The sequence below is a fragment of the Parasteatoda tepidariorum genome, chromosome 11, assembly GCF_982258835.1.
Source record: "Parasteatoda tepidariorum strain Cologne lab strain chromosome 11, Ptep-v5.0, whole genome shotgun sequence".
NCBI lineage: Eukaryota > Metazoa > Arthropoda > Arachnida > Araneae > Theridiidae > Parasteatoda > Parasteatoda tepidariorum.
In genome coordinates this window covers 90869931-90894615 of record NC_141765.1, presented here as the reverse complement: position 1 = coordinate 90894615, position 24685 = coordinate 90869931, and the positions used below count along the sequence as shown (strand labels likewise).

At 28.2% G+C, this 24685-nt stretch overlaps 1 protein-coding gene and 1 long non-coding RNA gene across 5 annotated transcripts in view; one reads left to right on the top strand and one right to left on the bottom strand.

Annotated features, from left to right (window-relative positions):
- LOC147801881 (uncharacterized) overlaps positions 1-24685 on the bottom strand; it is a 287387-nt gene that overhangs the window by 216522 nt on the left and 46180 nt on the right. The window lies entirely within an intron of this gene.
- The window catches only part of LOC107444582 (tetraspanin-33), a 36705-nt gene continuing 12244 nt past the window's right edge, over positions 225-24685 (top strand). Inside the window, exons 1-6 of one of the 4 annotated variants that reach the window (XM_043041168.3) lie at positions 234-493; positions 7177-7380; positions 12402-12578; positions 13683-13820; positions 16990-17037; positions 24558-24677. In XM_043041168.3, coding sequence (XP_042897102.1) covers positions 7297-7380; positions 12402-12578; positions 13683-13820; positions 16990-17037; positions 24558-24677 — 567 coding nt within the window. In that variant the 5' untranslated portion in view covers positions 234-493; positions 7177-7296. Of the gene's footprint in view, positions 786-7176; positions 7381-12401; positions 12579-13682; positions 13821-16989; positions 17038-24557; positions 24678-24685 lie in introns of all 4 variants that reach the window. The other 3 variants (XM_016058756.4, XM_016058757.4, XM_043041167.3) reach the window with 3 other exon arrangements.

The following is a 24685-nucleotide window of genomic DNA, read 5'->3' as shown; positions in this document are numbered from 1 at the left end:
TTGCTTAGAGTTTGAAAATGTAATTTCTTGAGAATATAAAGATTTTTAAGGGAATATATTTTCCTAAATATGGTTCTGAACTAAACTGCCTAAATAATTAGATAAATTGCGAAAAAAGTTTTATAGAAATTTTTAGCCGCAATTTTCATTGCTTACACTTATAAAATAAATGTACACCGGAAACTGTAACCTGGAAGTGTAGGAGGTATGGAGCTTGCAACGCTTCCTAATGTGGAAAACGCCATCCACAGAAAAAGTCGCCACGACGAATGTACGAGGAAGAGAACCCGTTTTTCGTTGCCATTAAAAAAATAAGACTTTCACTTCTTTTTGCGAGTACCTATTATCTGTAAGACATTGACGCATGCTGACAAACCGGTGTTAAATCATGGCAAGTCATCCTCTCTCTATTTGCTGATAGATAGTTCCTTAACTTCCGTTTACTGTCGCCAGACGGAAATCCGGCAGATTGTGAAACTGAAGCTTTTATTTGGTTAGAGAGTTAGTTTGTATTCGAGTGTCAAAGCAATAATAATTTTTGATTTAATCATTTTTTGTCATTTTGTTAAAAAATTACTATGTTAAATATGATTCGATATTCAGAAGACTATATAAGCTCATATACAAAATATTCTTTATTTTTTTTCAATTTGATATTTTGGGTAAGAATTTTTATCTTGTAAGTTATATGTTTTTATACCAAATGATGCTCTTATGCATCACTAAAAAAGTCGAATAAATCGTAATTATTAACAGAATATAACTTTCTATCATTAAGTTTTCAGGTAAGAATAATTTGCTTTAGTAAAATTATAAATAATAGTAGGTAACAGAAATTTATCTTTTTTTCTCAAACATTATGGATTTAATTTATAGGGAAATGTGTTAAAGAAAAGTGCTTTGATTATTGTGCTAACTTAGTTAATGAGTTAGAATTTTAGTAGAGTAATTAGATATTTGTTGCAATTGATGTATGTTTAGTTTGATGTAATGTACGTAACAATTATTGTTAGTTTTAACTTAGAATAATTACTGTTTTCTCAATATATTCTCAAGCTATGCTCGAGGATACTTCCGTATCTGTCGCGCCCTCTGCAATCGCCAAGGTGGCAAACATATTTTAAACTTGTGAATTTTTTATAAAAATATATAGAGAGGTTTGCGTTTGTCCGAGGGGGTTGGAGTTGAGTTGCTTGACCCGTTGAGTTGATCCCTTTCTGTCATTTTTTAAAATTTCTCCCGGGGAGATTTCCGCATCATGATCTGTGGCAGAATAAGCTCCAAGTCTTGGAAACTTCCAGGCAACGGCCCACGAGAAACTAAAGGAAACATCACAGTAAAGGACCAACTCGAAAGGTTTAACTCGTAACCACCCACGAATAAACATCTGCATGTTTTTGTTTTTTTTTTTTAATTTTCAAGTTTAAAATCTATTTGGTAACTTGGCAATTGTAGTTGGTGCAACAGATCACGATACGGAAATATCCCCTTTCACCCCAGAAGACTTGGCGATTATTCTGCTGTAGACCAAGATAGGAGAGATTTCCATATTGTGATCTGTAGCAGAATAATTGCAAAGTTTTGGCAGCCTCCAGGCAGTAGCCCGCGAGAAATTACAAAAAAAAAAAAAAAGTCTCAGAGAGGGACAAACTTGAAAGGTATAGCTTGTAGCCACCCCAGGGCAAACATCTATATATATATATATGTTTTTTTTTTTGAAAAAAATTGCTAGTTTAAAATATTCACCAATTGTAGTAGGTGTGACAGATCACAATACGAAAATATTCCCCCAAGATACAAAAATCTTACCTTATGCTGATTTGGCGAGATAAAACTTTAGAATTTTTAAACTCTTTGTACAAAATCATGCGTTGTTATACATTTATTGTCAGTAAAACTGTTTAAACTGTTTTTAAACTATAAATCATCTAATTCAACCATAAACAAAATATGTGTTTCATTTTATAAAATTTATGTAGCATGAGGGTATAATTTTCTTTGAGTTATCAGTGTTAACTATTTTAGTTATTCAGATCATTTGTTAAAAATATTTTGAAAATTTAAGAGCCAAGTTACTTTGGGTTAGTTTCTTTATTTGCCCCTGTGATCTTTGAAACGACTCCCGGTGGCTGAGAGGTAGCGCTGTCGTGTCACAGGTCCCTGGTTCGATCCTCGGGCCGGACAAGGTTGATTCAGCCTTTCATCCCTTCAATGGGTCGATAAATGAGTACCAAGCATGCTTTGGAACTAAACACTGGGGGTTTCGCCTTCGGCTGACCACCTAACTGGAACATCTGCTCTTGCACCCCAGAGCCCAAAGGTCAATAAAACTGAGATGTGCACAGTAGGCCTTGGCCCTCTGAGGGCTGTCGCGCCGCTGAGTTTTAGTTTTTTTAGATCTTTGAAACAAGTTCGTCTGAAACATTTTCTACTTGTTTGGAACATTTCTCGCAATTGTATAGAATTGAAATTGATTTCTGTAGAAAAGTAATCAGATTAAATTAGGGAAATTTGAGTTAAACCATTTGAACAAATACATGTTTTAAATATTTTATTTGCGAATAGGTTGCAACTTTGGTTATATTAATTAGTTAATCCTTAAAAACCTGTTAATAAAATGTCTATTTGCATTTTTTTTTATAAGTGGTAAGCTTCTTATTTATATTTTTCATAGAATTCTTTACTGCCTAAAATGATCGTATGAAAAGTTTACTGCAATATTTGTTTTAAAATTAGTTACAGTTTATTTATGAATACAGAACCTTAAGTTCTAATGAGTGTTGAAAATTCTGTTGTTGAAATGCATGAAATATTGCAGTTCATGGCCTGTTTCAGTAGATTAGTCTTGATTTGTGTTTTGCATGGTTAGCTAAATTTCGGAGGCATGATAGTTTAAAAGTATAAGTGCAACAGAGATGTTAAGATGATATTAAATGATGTTATGATGATATGAAATAAAATAAATTCAAAGTGGATATTGACCTAAATTTTATCATATCGAATTAAAATATTAAAAAACAGACTTCCTGATTTATAGGGAAAATTTCTATAGCGTGATCTGCGGCAGTACAATTGCCATGTCTTGGCAACCTCTGGGCAGAGTTACGCGAGAAACTAAAAGAAAAACACCACAGAAGGAGATCAACTTGAAGGATATTACAAATAGCGTCTCCCGCACAAAAATCTATGTGTTTTTTTTTTATACAAAATATGCAAATTTGAAGTCTTTTTGGCGATTGTTGACAATTTCTGCCTTGGCGATCGCCGTTAACGTGACAAGTCACGATACAAGAGTATCCCGGATTTATGAAACACAATAGAAAAAATTGGATTTAAAAATAAATAAAAAATAGGATAATTGTTTTTATTATCTTTAATAAAAATAAAAAATCAAGAGATGAGGAAAGATTCAAATTCTAAGTACATGGTACTGATATTTAAATACTCTTGTTTTTATTTATTACATATGTATGATTGTAAAATGATGGACCAGGTAAAATTAATTACCTAAATAGAAAAGGGAAAGAAAAAATAATATTGTAAAATTTAAACCCTGACAATTTAAATATCTTAAGAACATTATATTCTGCTTAATAATATATATTTCACAATAAACAAAATATTGAATAATAATTGATTTCACTAAATAAACTGAAATTAAATTTTGTAACAGTAATCAAGTAATTAATAAGATAGCAGCAATAATTATTTAGTTAAATCAAACATGAAAACCATTTCAGTCAGTTCAGCACAACAGGACATTAACAACAAAAACATAAAATATATGACTCACCTCAAAATCAATATAACTAATCATAATAGCTATCGAAACATAACAATCGTTACATCTTTTGGGAGCTGGTCCCAAAAAGAAATATGAACACCTACAACACATCGAACTCGAAATCAATTTGCGCCGTGGAGAAAAAACAAAGTAAAGGTAAAGGTTCAAAAAGAAACTTAGGTACACTGCTCAGACTCCTAAAAAATGTATAATAGTGCTGACATCTCTGAATTAGAATTAAAACAAAAATAAATGATATTCAATGAATTAAAGATGCTATCTTTTAAAAGTTACAATTAAGTTTAAAACATTAAATTCAAATTGAAAATTAATTAAATATTAATAAATGATGAATTTTTAAAACTAAACACATATATATATATCAGCAATAGAAATAGCATTATTATCACTTTATCAGACGCATTTCTTTTGTAAAGAATTTAAAAAATTGAGTAGAAATTAATTAAAAAGCTTTCTAATTTAACCCAATTATTTGGAACATCAAGAAAAATAGAACAGTAATTGAAATAAACTTGTCGATAATTCTTGATATTTATAAATCATTTTTAGTATTAATACTGCATTTTATAGTTTCAGTCTGGTGAGATTTTTGTCCCATTGTTTCCTACTAAAAGTATATATCGTTATACAAGAATTTAATATCAGTAATTATACTTTAATGTAACTTATATTTAAGTAATTTCTATTTAAAAAGTAATTTTTCTAAAAAAAATTGTTCATTAAAAGTAACTGTCTTTGATTTAAGTTTTTTAATAGCTAATGTTCTGAAATTTTGAATTTTGTTTCTGAAAAGTCTTTCCCATTCATGAACAATAAAAAAATTTTTTTTGCATGTTTTTAGGATGTGTCTGACTATGGTGAATTTAAGCCCAAGGTCTAACTTTCAGTTTAGTGCTCCCTGATGAAATGTGCCACTTTTACTTTTGAAGTCAAAAATTTTTAATTAAAAAAATATCTACTCTTTTTTTTAAAAAAATTCCAAAATGATAGCAAAACTTGTATTAAATTTTAAACATTTTATCTTTTTGCAATGAAGAAACTCTAAATTGTGAATCTTGTATCGAATGTTAATTGTAATTTTTTATGAAGTTACCAGGGGTCTGTGCAGACATTTTGTGAAAGGTCCTGTTTTTGTAAAATTGTGAAAAAACTACTCATAATTTGTGAATATAAAATAAGCGTTAAGTCACATTCTTTCAACCAGGGTCCTGCTTTTGTGAATTTGTGCAAATAAGGTCTTGTTATTGCAAAAATTGCTAAAAACCTTTTCAAGAAGTTTTTAAATTGTAAATAGATACAAGATTCTGCTCAACAATTGCTGCTACTAAATTAGAGATGCAACATACAAATGTTTGGTAATTAGCCTATACTGCTCAACACAGAATATTCATTTCGGACGAATAATGGAAACAAAATCACTCACATTTTTAATAATTTCAATTGACATATTTTAAATAACACAACTTAGTTATGTATCACTTTTAATGTGTTAGGCAATAAGTAAACTTAAACAATTCTTAAATTTATAATATTTTATTTAAAAAATTGCCAGAAATTAGTTTTTATTTACATAATCTATTAATTAGTTTTATAAATAATTAATTGATTATGAATCATAAATTGATCAACTATTTATTTACAAAAAAAATAAAAAAATTATCATTCAATATTAATAAGAATGTGCACACTATGTTTGTAAAAATAGAAATATTTTCTTAGAATACTACATTTGGAATTTCAACTTAGGGAAACTTGGAAAACTTAGTCTTTCCTCCCCCCCCCCCGGAGGAGTTTATTCGATTAACAAGACAATAATGAATGACAATAATGATAAACAAATTTGTGAAGGGTCCGATTAAAAGATAAATTATTCTGTGAAGGGTCCGTTTTTATGAAAAGATATTTTGTGAAAGGTCCGTTTTTATGAAAAGATATTTTGTGAAGGGTCCGTTAACGGACCCAAATTTCTTCTAAACAGACCCCTGGTTACCTATTGTATTATTGTTATTGAATATCAAATTCTAATTATATTCCATATAAATACAGCAGGCACATAGAAACTGAAAGATTTCTGTTCATTAAAGTGGTTAACAATAAATAAAAATTAATGTTTTACCTACTTAGTAATGTGTTATTAGTACTTATCAGTTATTCGTAATGTGTTACTTATACGTAATGTGTTACATTGCTTATCAAATACAATTGTAAAAATTAAATATTATGTTTTTTTCAGTATAATTATTATTATTTATAGTAATTATACTGAAAAAATAAATTTCAATATCTGATATTCAGTACCGCTAAGACATTTTGCCCAGGCCCATGCAATAATAAGGCCTTGCATGCTTCACAACATTTTTTTAAATTATGGTTTTATGCAGTTGCACATTAATTCATGCAGAAAATTAATATTGCTAGAAGAAAAAATTCCTTTATTTCAATAGTCTATTTTATACTATCGTCCCATAAGTGATTTGGCTGCCTACCGACCTGTTGGACATTAAAAATATTTGATTTTAAAAACTATGTGGAAATCAATAGCAAAAAGTTCCATAATATCATCTGAAAAGATTATAGAATCTTCACGTAAAAAAGTAAATATTCAAATGCACAACTCATATTTCCCATTTTCTACGAAATATATAGAGCTTTTTAAAAAGTTTGTAAAAATCAATGGCCATAATAACTGAAAAAACAATCGAACAACACATAAATTTATCATACTATTGGCGCACATAGAGCGTGCCATAAAACTTATATTTATTTAAATGCACAATTCAAATTTTACGTGTCGTAATAATTTATGCCAAATGCCAGAATTTTAAAAACCACATGAAAATGAGTAGCAATAACTGCAGGAAATTTGAAAAAAAGGGGGAATTTCGCAGTAGAAGTGAATAATCAAATGTACGATTTGAATTTCGAGTATAATTATAACATTGCATGAAAAAAAACATTAGAAATCTAGAAAACATTAAACATTAAAAACAAAAAAAAAACATTAAAATCTCTATTTTAACTATCTATTTGTAGTTAAAAAAGAAATGAGTTATTTTCTATTCATTAATGAAAATTATAATGGCTTATCATGCTTTGTATTCCTATTTTTCTTTTTAACAAGTTGGCAGCTATTTTAATGACAAAATTTCCTATATGTCACTTCCTATTATTTTTAATAATGTAACCCTCCTATATTTCCTTTTTCTGAATGTAAGCAAAACTGAGTATGCTTACCCATGCTAAAAAATGGAAAAGTCCATCAGACAGTCAGACAAATCATGTTTGAAAAGCTAGTCTATTTTGTTACTTCACCTTTCATATTATGTATCTCTTGGCCAACAATTTAATGTTAAATTTTTTTTTTTTTTCAGTTTGTAGGAGGTGCTGTTGTAGCTATTGGAGGTTGGTCATTTTTAGAAGAATACAATTTCAAGGGTCTTCCACAAGTAAACAGTGCCTTTGAGCTTTTTGTTCATGTATCTATTGTAATCATGGTTTTTGGTGGAATAGTTTTTATTATCAGTTTTGGAGGTTGTCTTGGGGCTCTAAGAGAAAACTTGTGTCTCTTAAAGTGTGTAAGTACATATTTATCCATTTAGTTTGACTACTATTTGTAATTATTTTTTTTTTTTGCATATTAACTTAACATCTAAGTGTTAAATGTTCATGATATATTTATTTTTTGCTCTTTTTATTGAGTTATATTAAACCTAATGTCTGTGAGCACCATGATAAAATTTTGCTAAAATTTTCTTGCTGTGATCTAATATCTTATTAAATATAATAAGTGAAGCCTATCTTTTGATGCAAGAAAGCCATTAGCTAAAAATTTGGGAAAAGCTGGCCCTAGATTATACAAATAAGACAATTAGTAATTGCTTGTTGAAGTTTCCAATCAGTAAAGATAATTGTAGAAATAATATTTATTCCTCATGTACGATATTTTTATGAGTGTTTAATGTATGTGGCTTTCATTAAATTAGGAATAATTTGGATCTGGTTTCATTTACCAAAAATCAGTATTCCTTGATAGTTATAGTTTTAAATGTTAGGAAATTGTGAAAATCTGTTAAATTTTAGAGAACCAATTATCTGGAATGCTGAAGACCTTTGTTTTCCTGGATTTTTGAATTTTCTATTTTTCTGGGTCGCAAAAAAAAATATTCAATGCAGCTTAACTATCTTTCTACTTTAATATTGAATAAAAAAAATAATAACTGTATTTTAGCCGTTATAATATTCTAATTTAAAATCTGTATTTTCAATTCACTCTTTTTACTTAATTCTAATTATACAGTAAAGCATAACAATGTATTTTCCTTACATTTTCCAACTTCATTCTGTTTGGTGATATTTCCCCCTTGTCCCCCTTTTTTTGTTTGAAAGGAAGATTGTAAACAGAGTTATGTAATATGTTAACTGTTGTGCTTGTTTTATGTTTTACCCAGTTTACTCAGTTACTCATGTGTCATAATCGTCAAATAAATAATATATGTTTCTGAAGGAGCTGTATTTTCCCGAGTACTTCCATTGTGTTAAATTCACTCTGCTACTTATCGATCTACTTATTTAATGATGTTGTCAGGTAGAAGAGACCCATACCAGCCATCACTTAGCTCCATTTTGCTCAAATGCTGATAAGTTTCGCTGGAAAGTGAATATGACCTTGTTGTTTAAACAGGTATTTTGTTGTATTCTAGATTCAAGGCTAAAAAGTTGAAAATTAAGAAAACTTCATATTCACTGAAGAAAAATTAAAGTCTGGTAGCTAATCATGATCGCATAGCTTACCACAATAAGAAAAAACTGTGATTAAATTAAAAACTCATGAAGACCTAGTTTACAATGATAGAAAAAAATCTGTTTTGTAAACATTTCTATAAATTAAAATGTCATTTTTGCTTGAAACTGCATTATTTTTAAGGAAATTTGAAAATAATTTGTGTTTAACAACTAAACTTAGATATATTTTGTATTAAAACTAATAAAAATACTTGTATTTAATTTCAGAAATACCTTTAGATGTAACAAAATGATATAACATTTTGATTACAATCAGCGCTATTTATAAAAACACTTTTTTAAAATCAAAAATTATCGAATTCTCTCCAATTAAAGTGATACATACCAGTGAAACATCTACTCTGCAAAAGTTGAGCTCTCGCTGCCTCTAAATCGTTTTTGATTGGTTTTCAGACTAACGAGGCTGGAGAAAATTTGATACCAATAGTTGTCAGATTAAGGTTGTTTAAATTTTATTCTATGAATTTAAGCCTAAATATATGTATATTTATTTTATATTTTCAAATAAAATTATATTTGATGAAAACATTGAAAATCATCCATGAGAACAAGCAAATACTACAGTTATAAATCATTAAAACGTTAATCATAAAATCATTAAACCCTTTATAAAAGAATTAGATTCAAATAAATGAACCTTTAAAAATTTTGTAAGTTACGCCTTCACAAACATACTGAAAACATAAAGATTGAGCGAAAAAACAAAAAGGAGGAACGTATAAACTTTACAGCTCATTTACTCAAATTCACTAAAGTGACACTCAACTGGTTCTTCCACTAAGCTCATCAAATTACAAAGGAACTTAACTTTTTGATACTGTTGCTTCAACCCATTTTTTTAATAATTTGGATGCATTCTTTGAATATAAAACTGTAGAAAATGCTTCTATGTCTTGAGCAATTTGTGACATAGGAAGCCCAATTCTAGGTATTGGTAAAGTGCAATTTTTTAATAGATCAGTGGTATCCAACTTTCATCCGACCCTCGAACCAAAATATATTAATTATAAAAAATATAATTTTTGTGGGCAAGTTTTCGTGAAAACCTTTACAAGCTACTAAGACTTTTTATTAGTTTATTATAAAAGGATTTGTTTTGTTTTTTAAAGCAAACAACTTTCGGACTAAGTTTATCAATGGGAGAAAATTCAAAATGACAGGTAACAAGCATTATTTGAATTTTTTTCAAATAAAAATAAGTTTACTAAATTTCTGTTCTCTAATTTTTAATTTTATGCTATATTCATAATGAGTGGAAGGAAATACAAGATTCATAGTGAAAATCTAGCTATTAATGATCATTGGGAAAGGGATTGCTTAATTGGGAAAAAAACTTTTCAATTAGTTTCAAAAAAAGTTTCAATCAGTTAAAAAGTTTTAGTTTGCATGCTAATGATATCAGTGACATTATTCAACGTTGCATGAAAAAAAATATATAACCATGGAGTATGTATTTTGTGTTTTGATCGCTAATTTAAAGAAGAAATTTAAACAGAAATTTTTACCAAATTTTTCATGGTCAATCATCTGCTTTGCATGCTTCATACTCCATTTCTCTTGCGCTTGCTAATGCAAAAATGGCAATTTGGTAAAAAAAAAAAAATGTGCTATTGAAATGGCCAAGGCTTTTGGGGATGATAAATTTAAGGGTGCTCAATGTGCAACCCACCCATTCTCAATGTGCGGCCCATGGTAGCATCTGAAAAAGAATTTAAAAAATATTTCATTTATTTATTTATTTATTGTTGAAAAATAAAAAAATTAGAAATAAAATTGTAGGTTAGGGGTGTTAATTGTGCAGCTCACTCATTCTCGATGTATGGTCCGTGGCAGCATCTGAAAAAAATCATTTATTTATTTATTATTATTATTATTTTTTTTTTTTTTTGAAAAATAAAGAAAATTTAACTTGCATATTTAAGTTTTTGACGTGCTCTATCTTAATGTAGTTTTTATATGGTTAACTCTACGAATTTACACAGGCTTAAAATTCTCTATATTTTTAAAACATTATGATACAAATTTCAAGTTTTAGTTCACTTTTGACGCACTTCATGTGTGCCGATTTCATGATAAATCTAATGACTTTTTTGGTAGTTACTTTTACGTGTTTCCATGTAGTTTCTAAAATTGAGAATTTTGTAAATACATTTTAACGTTTTTAAATGATGCATTTATATAAACATATTTTGATGTTTGACATGACTTATTTGCTCAAACTTTATCACAAATCCAAAGCGCTTTGATCCTTTTTTCAGCAGTTATTGCTTTGCATTTGCGGGTGGCTATTAAAATCGCATTATTTTTAGCGCAATATTATAACGAATCGCGAGTATCAAATTGCTAATTTAGATAACCACTTTTTAGCATGGTCTATTTGTGACAATTTAATTGCAAATCCAGATTCTGTTTTGATTGTTATTCTGGCACTTATTGTTCTGCCATTTCTGCACTGTTTTGAAAGTCCCAATATGTTTAATATGCTATTACGACACTTGAATTTTAAACTCCACATTTGAATACAAACTTTTTAGCACTTCATTTGTGCAGATTTCATTTTAAATGCAAAGTGATTTAGGTCTTTTTTTTTTTTTTTAGCAGCTTTGCCATGTGATTTAAAGGATCCTGATTTTTTTAATCCTAATATTTTTAATACTATATTATTAGGACATACAAGATTTCAGTTTTCCTTAAGGTAATCACTTTTCCATGTGCTCCATTTGTGCCATAAATTTAAGAGGTTTTTTTTGCAGTTATTACTCGATTTTTCCTTATGATTTTGATTATCCTGATATTTTAGCATAATATTACAACTCTCGAAATTCAATTTTAAGTTTTTTAAGCTTAAAAAAGTTTTTTTTTAAAAATAAGATTTGTAAAATTTTTTGTAATTTACTTAAAATAAATGTTTTGAAATTCAAGTATATTCCTTATTAAATGTTGAATCACATTTTGCGTTGTAAGGCTTTTTTTTAAATTTAAATCATATTAAACCCTATAAACTTTCTTTAAATTAAAGTATTTAACTTTAACTCAATAGAAAATTCAATTTTTTTAAAAATTTAATTCTTTAAACATAAAGTTTTTTAATTTATATTTATGTTCAAGTGAATTTATGTAATAAGATTAAAAAACTCATGATTTTTCTCATTGTTTTTGTTTATCTGATTTTTTTCCTGATAAGAGAATGTTTTTTTTTTTTTTTTTTTTTTTTTTTAAAAAGTCATCAGTTTTGCTATCTTAAGTTTGAAACATTTAAAAGTATTTAATATTATACAAACATATTGCTACATTAACTAATAATAAGAATTTAGTGCCTGGAACAATGATGTTTATAATAAAGGTTTATATGATAATATATATAAATGTTAATAAATGTATTTATTATAATAAATATAATAAAGTTAGTAATTACTAACTATAATTAATGTCAACATGTCTGTCTAAATACTTGGGCATGTAGCCCTTCATTGGTCAATCTGCTGTGCATGTGGCCCTTCACTCAAAATGGTTGTGCTTCCGTATTGTAGATAAAGGAAATGGAGAAATTTTGTGAAAGTTATGTATATCATTTCCTAATCTCGATTACTAAAAAGTGAAAAAGGAGAAATCAGAAACAAGGAAGGCTAAAATATATTTTTTATTATTTTTCAAAAAATATCTGAATTTGAGTATCTGTAGAATTTTTACTGTATAGTGTAGTTAATTTCTTTTTTAAATTTTTTGTGCCATATTCTTATTATGCATGATTGTTTTTTTGAAAATATTTTTTGCTATTAATTTCTTATTATAGTATTCATTTACTCTGTTGCTTCTCTTCATCGGAGAAATGGCACTGACTGTGTTTGCTTTTGTGTTTCCAAATAAATTTGTTGATCTTCTAAAAGTTGGTGGTTTATCAAAAGAATTGATAGTCAAGTACAGAGATGATGCAAATCTGCAAAATGTCATTGATGCTCTGCAAACAGAAGTATGTGTCTGATTAGTTATAAGAATTTTACTCTTTCATGTGTGAAAGAGTAATATTCTTTTTTTCTCTCTAAAATTTAGGAAAGAAATATTTTTCTTCTTTAGAAAAATGTTTTATTTAGTGTTTAAAATGTATAACAATACAGTTGAGAACCAATTATCTGGAATGCTTAAGACCATCGCTATGCTCAAAGTCTGAAATTCCTAGTTTTCTGGATTCCTAAAAAGTTATTCAATATAGCTTAACTATATACCTAGTTTAATATTGATTTAAAAAGTAGCCATTTTAGTATATTCTAATTAAAAATGTGTATTTTTACTTCTCTCTTTTTACTTATATGGTCTTTATATTTATATGGTAAAGCATGGCTATGTATTTTTCTGATAATTTTCCTACCACCTTCTGTTTGCTAATATTTTTCACTCATGAATCAAAGCAAAGTACAAAATTATTCGTTTCATCAGATTTCATTTTCAAAAATAAAAAGTACATAAATTAAACAAGAATAAAAAATAATAAAAATTTCTCTTCTACCTCCTCAGTCAATCTGACAGAAACTAATTTGGGGAGTATTTCTTTCTCTGCTTTACCCAACCGCACTTTCCTCATGATTACGTCATTGCTTTCAGACATCGAGAATCAGACAGACAGTTGTTGGTTTTTCTAAATAGACAGAGAGCATTGTTTCTCGGCAAGCCGTTACGCTATGTTGTAAATTTTCGATGATGTCTCGGGATTTTAAGCAGAAATTCTTGCCCGTATCGTTAAATTGTGGTTTATTTAGAATATGTCTATTTCAAAGTTCAGCTTTTTTTTTTTTTTTAATGATTAAAGTATTTATAAAATAAAAATTAAAACACTTTTAGTAAATTTGTGTTTTTTATTTGAAGTTCTATGGGAAAAAAATATATCATTAAAAATTGTTTAGATTTGTCTTTGGCTAAGAATTTTGAAATTTGGCTATTATTTTTGATATTTGGATAACTGCTAATAATTCACTGGCTAATAATTTAAAGTTTTTAACACAAGCTCTGCATAAGTAATTATTATTAAGAAGTATGAATACTTATTTAACAAATTTTTTTTAAATGTTTTAAATTTTAGTTTCTTTGTTGTGGCATATCTGATGAAGGCTATAAAGATTGGTCAAAAAATATATACTTTAACTGCTCTACCCAAAATTTGAGTCCTGAAAGATGCGCTGTACCTTATTCTTGCTGCAGAAATCCACATAACATTGAGGTAAATATAATTTTATAACCTTAATAATTGTCTCTTAATATTTTACTGGTTAAATAGGTGAAATAAACTTGTTATTAATATAATGATTTTTATGTATAAGTGTATAGTTAGTTTGAAAATATTTATTGAATGACCAAAACAAGTAGTGTAATTTTTCTTTTGCCTCAATCTTTTCTTTAGGTGAGCCCTTTAGTTGACCTTAGTCTCAGTTTGAGGTCCAACCAGTTTTCTTTTCTGCACAGAAAACTGATCTTTTTTTCACATTCTATTGAATGGGGATAATTGTCTTGGCAGGGAAATATTAGTACAAATTTGCCCAAATAGCAAATCAAATTCTAACAGCTATAATAAATAGCAAATCGCCAAAATGTTCATTTAGTTATGAGGATTTTTGCATCCTTAGTAATTTAATATGAAATAATTACCTTGTTTAATTTTTGTTCTTTTTAAGAAATCAGAGCAAAATATAAAAAATAAAATTAATTTATTTTATTTGTCACTTTAAATTTTTTAATTATTAAGCTAAACATTAAATCTTTCCTACATTTTTTTTTCATTGCAGGGGTGCAGAAAAAAAACAAACCTTTCTCCCCTAACCAGCCTTTTTTCATCGAGCTTTATGATTAATATCAAAGCAGGAAATTGCCATTTCTAAAGCCAAAATATGCAATTATAATTAAAATTTTTTGAAGAAGTTTTCTCATATATATATATATATATATATATATATATATATATATATATATATATATATATAGACACTCACACAGTGGAAAGTCAATTATCTGAAATCGGTGGGACTTCCGGAAGTCCGGATATTTGATTTTTCCGTATAATAGAAACCGAAGGTAAACAAAGCTTACAACGATCTAATAAACAATCTGAATCTAAGAAGCAAAAAAAAAAAAATTTTTTTTCTGGCAATAATGTTTTAGTATTGGAATTATATCTAATCAATCAAAAACGAAATATTAGAAAAAAAATTAATTATTGCTTAAAATATAGAAAACAAAATTTTTTTGACAGTTTTGAAAATATTAATTGCTCTCTCCCCATTTTGAACTAGAACTTTTCAAGCAAGAAGGGGAAATTCCCACCATTCATGAAAGTGGTTCCCGTTCTTCTGTTGCTTTTTTGTTTTATTAATATTTTTCTTTTGTTTATATTATTTTCGTTAATTTTTGTTTTGTTTTAACATAACTTGTATTTAAGTTATCCATTTTAAATGCCTCCCATTAAGACGAAAAATTATACAGCTGCGTTTAAGCTGTTGGCAATTAAAAGAGAAAAAGAAACTGTGATAAATGACTTCAAAAAAGCAGAAATCATCCCGGGACAAAACGAAAACGAAAGTGGTACTGAAGTGTGAGTGACAACTATTTCAGGGAAATAAACAATGAACTAGTAAACTTATTTTGCTCTGATATAGAGAGTTCTGATTTTGAGGGATTTTAAGTGAAGTGATATGAATATATAGTGATAGGTGATATCTAAATAAATTATTCTTTACTTTTTCTTTGATAAAAATTCTTTTTAATTTATCGTTTAATGATTTAAAAGTAAGATCGTCTGATGTTTAACTATTTTAATACTTATTTTATGATTTTTGTTATATTAATTATCTGATTCATATTTTAATGCTTACTTCAAATTAAAATCAGAAAATGCTTAATTTTACTTAGAAAGTTATTGAAATCTATTTTATATACTAGGATTGTTTCTATTTTTTGTATATTCAATATCCTTTTATTGGTTTTTATTTAACTATTTTATTTATATATATATATATATATATATATATATATATATATGCTTATTTAGAGCATGTGTTAAGTCTCTAATGAATACCTGCATTAGTATCAATACCTGCTTTAGTATAGTAAAATTTGGTGCGGCTTATACGATGATGTGGCGTATCCAGTGAAAAGATTTTTCTTTCTGCTGATTTTTGAGGGCGTGGTGTATATAAAATTATGGTCCCCATACCTCAGAATTCTGAAGAGGAAGAAAAAATAATGCTTGCAAAATTTAAAATCCTTTTGAGAAATATACAAAAAGTAAATTAACACTTTCATAATTAGATTTTTTTTGATCAAATAAATATTTCGCATTCATTCTTTTAGAAAATATAACTATTTTGATAGAAATGTTTCGGTAATGTGCACATAAATGATTGTAAAACCAACTAGAACATTTGCCAGGTGTCACATCAGAATGAATAAAAATTAAATTATTCTTAGTCTCTGAAGTTTCAGCACGTTTAAGAGTAGAAATGCCATGATTTAGCACCTTTGTAATTTTACTTCTGACTTCGCAACACTTTTAGTTTGGTTGCCCTTTATGTTTACCTCGAATTTAAATATAATAAAACAAATTTAAATGGAAATATCGCATTATCAATGTAAACATATGAACTGTGATGCTAGTCCCTAAATCCTGAATAACTCTATTTCAAGCGCTTTTGTGAACCACAGAAAAAACTGAATATTTAGATTTTTTATGTTGGTAAAATTATAACAGAGTGACTTTTCTCCAGAACAGTTTCACAAATTAAATATGGATCAAAATGTTTTAGAATTGCTTTTGGAAGAAAGCTAATAATCTATGCTAATAGCTAAAACAAGAAGAATCTACTATTAATGAAAATATAAATTGGTATTTTATGCTTTTTTAGCAACTTGTTCTCACAAATGGTGAAAACACACTTTTTGTAGCATTACAACGCCATCTAATTTCCAAAAAAGAAAGGGGAAAAAGAACTACAAAATCACATGCAACAAATTCTTTCTATGCTTTTAAAAAAAAATTTAAAAACTAATTTTGAAAAAATAATCCTTTTAGGTTATGGCTGACACGATTCTTGAATGTTGTGAAACATTTTGAGACTCTTAGTACGCTATTTAATCTGTGAAACAGTTCAATCATTTTTAACATTATGGGTATAGGACTTACCTTAAAGGTGATAGCAATGAATCCTATACTTTCATTAAACATAAATATTTTATATAATATATGTCCAAAAAGATAAATAATTCTTGAGCGCTTTTAAAACATTTATCTTCTAATTTTTTCAAAATTTAGTCTTTTGTTGCATATTAAATTATTTCTTAAAGTGATGTGTGCAAGAAATTTGACATACTATAAACTAATATATTATAATATATTACAGAGTGGCTTGATAAATATAATGTGTGGTTATCAAATGCAGAATGCTTCTGTAAGTGTTATTTCATCATCTTATTTAAATAATAAAATGAATTTTCCTTTTTCTGCTACATGAAATTTTTTGTTTTCATTTTTGTAATGTAATCATTACTCATAAATAATTTTGTTTCCTAACAGTTTGATTTGCTATTCTTCTGGCGGTCACACAGATAAAAAAAATTTGTAGAATAAGCTTCCCTCATTGTTTCCCAATTTAAGGACATCAGAAAACTGGTTTTGTTTCGGGAAAACGAAATCAGCTTAAAATGTGATTTCCTATGTGCATGGCCACCAAAATAGTAAACAATCTAAGAATATTAAAGTGTAGAAATATTATAATAAGCTTGTTTGAATAATTGTATAAATAGATTAGACTTAGAGAGAACCAGCTGTGAGGAGCAAGGCACATCGACTAGGGGTCTATTGTACCCAAACCCTGGATCGTGATTAGCAGAAAAGAGTTATAACTGAAACAAAGTTCAGCTAATACATGACAGAAATGACCTGTAGTTCCGAGGCCTTAAGGCAGTGTTGGCCAGATGCTCAAATCTTAGAGTAGAAAAAGACCTCCCAATTATAAAGAATTTGTCGTGTAGTTTCTTCTTCAAGATGACACCCACGACAAAGAGGATCAGATGCAAAACCTATGATGTAGCGGTGTCTCCGGAGGGTACAGTAACTAGTGAAAAGACTGATGATCTTCATCAAACTATTTTTGTTAAGCATGAGAAGCTCTTTTTGAGGCACACCAGGGCAGTCACGATTGCACCGATTGGATTGAAATGGTTAGTTGTGCCATTGCTCATAGACAATCTTGCCACGGAGCTTGAAAATGGAAGCCTTGAAGGATGTGGGAGAAATTCCCAAAGCTGGTTTGGGGCCAGCCTTTGCTAATTCATCAGCCAGCTCATTATCAGGTACACCCATATGCTTAGGCACCCAATGTAGGTATACCATGAATGGATCATGTTTTATTGTTTTGCTTAGAAACACTGACTTTTACCTTGATCCTTTAACTTCTCCTCACTGTGATTTGGCAGTTCTAAGTTGAGTCTGGTTTAGGGTGTGTCTCTATTTAAATGGGAACAGCTGCATAAATTGCTCCAAAAGAAAACTTCTGCTCTAAAATAAAATTTTTATTTTTTCCAAAATTGTGCCAAGCTGCTCCAAATCTTTAATAATATTCTTGAGCGAAAAGTGCTTCTTTACCCATTTTTTGTGTAAAAATCAGTTATCACATCATTTTAAAAATATTGCAATTGGAAAAATATGTTTAAAGGGTAAAAAATAATGCTAGCAAAACAGCGTGGATTTAGAAAGCAATGTCACAAATAGCTCTATTGATCAAAAGGAATTTATTACATGTAATTTAATTTTTTTATTCACTGTATCAGATAAATTTAAATATCAACTTTAACGTGGTTGCAATGGCGGATTCTGTCACCAAATTAGTATTCCTGAAATTATCTGACACCACATGTTTATTTTGTTTTAGTAATTCTCTTAAAAAGAGACGATAAAACTAAAACTATAAAACTAAATAATTTAATATAAATTGTAATTGATTTGTGAAAAAAATAGCTATGTATTGAAAAGCAAAATTAATGGAAAAGAGGTACTAGATTGCTCTTTAGAGAAATGTAAAAAATTTGTATACTATTATTGATACCAATGATGCTTAATTAATTTTTGTAATATGTGTAAATTTAAATAAAATAATAAGCTATGTTCTAAAAAACAAGATTAATAAAGGAAAGACATTTATTAATTTAGGAAAACCATAAAAAATGGCTATGCTACTAATGACGCTAGTGGCATTTTAATTTTGATGATATACACTACTGGTATTATGGTAATTGGTACAGTTTTAATTTCTGTTGTTTCAAAAATCTTTTTTCCTGTGGTAGCAAAGATAATGTATTTTATGAATTTAAATGAAAAGAACTTTTTTTCACCATTATTTTAAATTTAAACAGTATATTAAAAGTCAGATAGAGAAATAGTAATGCTCTAAGGTCACAATAAAAGTCTTATTCTATTCTATTTTTTAAAATTTCGGCTTTAGTTTGCTACAACTGATTAATGCATTTCACGCAAAACTCTAATTTTTGAGTGTATGTAATAAGTAGCAAATAAAATATAAAATTGATTCAAAATATTGATATAAAGTATTATATTGGTATATTTGGTAATTATTAAAACTGCAACAGTACTAAGCAGCTATTACATAGATACTGCAGAAATAGTTGCCTTAAATTATGACCCAGTGAAAATTACTTGATAGCGGTAAATTTCAACATCATGCCAAGTAATACTAAATAAAGTTAATATTTGTTTTTATGAGACAAACTTAAAAAAAACATGTTTTGCATAATCTTTTAACGTAAATAAACCGCGAAGGGCATAATAATAAATAACTAGAATTATTTATTAATTATGTCGGTCTATGCCTTATAGTTTTCTGCATATTTTTGTAGTGTTGTTCATCACTGTTTCATTGATTTTTATTAAGATGAAAATATATTCAGCTGCTATGATATAAAATGTAAATTTATGTGCTTAAATCTGCTCGAAAATGTCATTTTGCAAGCCCTATGCCGCTCCAAATATAAAAAATTATTTGCTCCAATCTGGCCCCAAAACTAAATTTACTTGCTCCAAAACATGTATTCTCTGCCAAGTATTTTTCATTTTTTTTTATGTGCAAAGGAGGGAATTAACCGGCAAGTCTATAAAAATTGTTTCCACATCTGAGACATTATGAATTGTCATAATAATTTTGCCTTTATTGATCTTAAGTTTAACAGTAGATTGCTAAAAGCTTTGTGACCTTATTTTGGAAAGATTCTGAATCCACTTAGCTGTTACCTACTTGGTCTGGTAGAGTGTTGAAGTACCAAGTAACTACAAATGAAAGCTAAAATAAAGATGTAAAAACCAATGTTGTTAAAAGATGCAATAAGACATTACCTTTTATCTGGAATATATCTTTACTTCAACGTGTGTAAATTTTTAGCTGCAATTTTCACTAAAATTTAAAAGTAGTAGGTTAGTAAATTAAAAAGTTCGTTTTGATTTGAAAATGCTAAAATGAGGAGGTACAGAAAACTTGGCACTTGTTAAAAGTTTTCCCTTTTCCTCATAATATTAAATAATTATTTTTCTTGTATAAATTCAAAGTTAGGCATCTTAAAAATAAATTTTAAAACTTCGAGAGTTTTATCAGACTGTTAACACTATTGTTTGCTTTTTAAGTATGTGCTTTCATTTCAATTTAGCACAATATAGCCTATTTTGGCACTTTCTTGTTAAACTTAACTTTTCAAACTAGTAAACCTCCTAGCCTTTAAAAATTCAACCTATGTATCTATGTGTAAGCCCTGAATGTTCTATATGTGCCCTACACTTAACCTTTTTTGAATTTGATGCATAGTTTTTAAAAAATCCATTTTTCGAGTTAGTGTTAGTTGCTTTGTATGAAACAGAATACATTTAATTTTCTTTGTTGTATTATATTTTCAAATTTAATCTAATCTAAGAATGTAACAATTTAATTTTAGCTCTGAGTTTTTTTTTTTTTTTTTTTACATATATCTCTAATTTTACGAAATTTATATTTTAAAAGTACTCTAAATTCTGTAATAAATGATGTGAGTCTACATTCCATATACTATTGTCCTTAGTATTTCTAAATTTTTTTCCTTCAGTTTTTTTTTTTTTTAATTTAGTGTGTTTTTTTATTATATATTTGTGATGCTTAACTGTGTAAAGTATGTTTATGGCATGCCCCTCATTAGCATTTAATGAAACTACCATATTTTTCGGCGGAAGAGCCGCGGCGCTATCGAAAAAAAGATGTTTTTTTCCTACATGCGGAGCTTCCGATGCAGCGGCGTTTCCGACGAAATATTTTTTAGTAGCAAAAAAATTTGTCAATGAAAGTTTTATTAATTTTTTGAGAGAAAAACTATTAAAAAAAATTAATAACGAAGTCGACGAAATATTCGCCCGTATCGCGATCTGCTGCAGAACATCGGCAATTCTTAGCAAACTTTCGGCAGCAGCCAGTAAGAAAATAAATAAACGAAATAATAATTTTAAAAAAAACATCGCATAAGGAGAAAATTTAAAAGGTATGCATCTTGTATCCACCCCCAGCTTAAGGAAAAATCGCAAGCTAGAAATCTATTTAGCGCCTTGGCAATTGTAATTTGAGCGAACAGAAAAGGAAGAAAAGGACCCTAAATACGACACTCACGGGACTGACGAAATGCCGAACTTCGGATCTCTTTTGGAAATTCCAATATGGCCCCCAAATATTACTATAATTCAATTCCACTGTTAATTTCAGAAAAACCAATAAATTTAGTCAAGTTTCGATCGTAGATTATGATGGGGTGAATTTAACACTGGCACATCTTAAGAGAAATTTTACTAATCAAAATAATAATCTATATAATATAATCAAGAAGAAATAAACAGAATCCTATGAAGAACAAATAATCGTTTCTTCTTTGGAGCAAGATCCTAGTTCTAGTTTTTTCTTTTAGATAACATTTTGTTTTAACAAAAGACGCTTACTGCAAGAAAAAGAAAAAAAACTAACAGGGAAGTTCAAAAAATAATTTTTTTTAACAATTAATATAAGCTAAAAACTAATATAAGCTAAAGTTCTCGTTTTTTCTTTTAGATAACATTTTGTTTTAACAAAAGACGCTTACCTCGCAAGAAAAATAAAGCTAACAGGGAAATACAAAAAAAAATTTAACAATTAATGCTAAGAAACTAACAATGAATAACAACAAAAAACAAGATAAAAACCAGTAACGATAAAAAAAAAACAAGCAACAATTAACAAGAAAAAATAAAAAGCGGCAAAATAAAAATAATTAATGAATCGAATAAAAAACCGCAAAAGGGATAGAATTAATTTTGTTGTCCACGTGGTAGTTTCAATGTCAACTGGGTGTGGCCAATTTATAGTCAAACAGAGGAGGGAAATTTGGGAGCAAATCAGTAAAGCACAAGCACAGCTGTCAAGATTGATTGATCAGTTTTTTTCAACTTCCATTTCTTTATTTTGTTCATTGGAAATGCAGGTGTTTTTACTTCTCACTTTATTTTAAACTGCTTTAGAAACAGATGTTTCCTTTGACACAGATTTTTTTTTTCAAGCTTCTTTTTTATTTTTAAAAGATAAAATAAAATAAGTTACTTCAACAGAATAAAATTTCAAATAAAAAGAATATAGCTGATTTTTTTTTTGTCTTATCAATATAAATTTCTTAAAAAAAAAAAAAAAAGATTAGATCAAATTAAGTGCCGAATTTTGGAATGCTGGGATTAGGGGTCCCATATACTTTTCTTTTCCCCACCCCTTTTAAAAAATAACTGATTGATTCCTCCTAAACAGCTCCAATAGAAATGACGCGTGGAGGAGATGGGGTACACCCCTCTTTTAAGCATTTTCTTCTCTCTTTCTAAGTTGAGTCACATTGGGTTATTTCCATTGAAGGAGAGGGCATTCTACCCACTAAAATTCCACCCTCAAAGATTGTGAAAGTGAAATTTATTTCCCCTTCGCTCATTCCTTCAGAATTTTTTTGGGGCCTGCTTAGTTATTTCTTATTTTGTTATTATTAGCTGTTTCTTTATTATGTATTAGTTTTTCCTCAAATTGTTAATGGTAATAAATTTTAAAATCTTTCTTTTAATAAATTTTTATTTTATTTTTCTTATGACATTGTTCTACGGATTTCTGTAATCAGTTCAGCCTTACTAATTCAGCTACTGAACATATAAATATTTTTTTGCTGTTCTTCTGTTTTTTGGTGTGGTGCCAACTGGTAAGAACAACTTTATTTTATATAGTTTTGCTGTTTTCTTTTTTTCTTCTTTTTTTTGCTGAAAGAGAAAACTTTTTTTGTTGCTTTTTTTTTTGCTGAAAAAGAAATTTTTTATTATAATTTAGAAATTAAAACTTTACTTTATGAAATGCATAAAAAAATGTAATTTTTTATTATACAGATATTCTAAATGGTAATTTAAAGGTCTCTTCTAAAAGGATGCTGATATGCGCGGTTTAGCGCCATTGCGGCGCTTGCTATAACTTTTTTTTAAAAAATTTCATTTTTATCGGGGTGCGGCGCTTTCGCCGAAAAATACCGTAAGTTGCTCCATGGCAGACTTATCTAAGTTACAGTATTAGTAATGAGTCATAACCATTGAGATGGTACATCAATACCCAAAAACATAGTTTCCTTAATTATTTTTTCATTGAAAACTACATATTAAAGCATGAGTCGCCAGACTTTTTTGATCATTGACCCCATTGTAATTTTTTGAAATCTCCATTGCCCCCGTAAAAGTAATTTTCTGTTAATTAAAATAAAACTCTATAAGATACTGTGTTTATACATTTATTTTATGATTTTAAACATTTATTAAAGTAATAGTACATTGTGTAACAATAGTTTTATGAAAAATATATTAATGTTGAAATTTAAATACCTTAATATTTATTAAATAATAAGTAATTATAAATAAGTAGAAATAACAAGTAAAGTAACTACAGATTTATTGCTTCTTAATCAATGAGATGGGTGTGCCTGGTGTTTTTTTGCAAGGTTCGCTATATTGGGTTCAAAATTGGTCAATTTTAATCTTAAATCCCCTGATAACTCCAGATTTAATTTATTTCTGTACTTAGTTAAGGTTGAATTTACGTAATATTTTCAAAAAAATTTTAATTTTCGTAAAAAAATACAAAGTGTGCTATAGTTTTGTCGCAGGCTGTACTAATCCATATTATTAATGCTTACCTTCTTTTTTACGTGTATTGATAATTAAAATTGATATCTAAACTTAATGAATGGTTTTATCCAAAAGTTTTAATAATGACACTGCAAATATTCAACACAGTTTGCAAAGATAGCTGAAACTGCGTATGATATTTGCATTTTTAACGTCAATGCTCCTCACACGTGACATTTGGACAAGCGCACATTGACTTATAAACCAGAAGTGCGCTGGTACGTAAATACTCGTTTCACCCGAATAAATATACGTTTATTAATTTATGTTCTATAAAGAAACTGATATTAAGTCAATAATAAAAAAAATTCACAAATTTTACATACTCAATTAGTTATAAGTGATTTGCGTATTAAAAACTGTTTTTTTCTTCAAACCCTTGTCTCAGATTGACCCCCCTTTTGTTAAATAGACCCTTGGGGGTCTATATAGACCATTTTGGCGACCTCTGTATTAAAGCATGTTTTCAATTACCCATTGAAAAAATATCGGTATAAATTAAATAAAAGAAAATTATGAAAGATAAAATAAATATTGTAAAAGATAGATTATCTATTTAAGGAGTAAAAATATTTTTTACCCCTATGTTTTCAGTAAGATTTTTGTGCAGAAATATATGAATGTTATAAGACAAAAAAGAGATATTTTCAATTATTAAGTGTATTAATTTTGTGTTATTGAACTTCATTGACTGTTGACGTTTTTCTTTTACAATTGCAGTCGGTAACAAATGCGGCAGAATTTATCTTTGCCAGAGGCTGTATAGAAGCCATTCAAGATTATATAGTTCACAATCTTCATCTTGTAGCAGGAATCTTTCTTGTTGTGTCATTGATACAGGTAAAAAA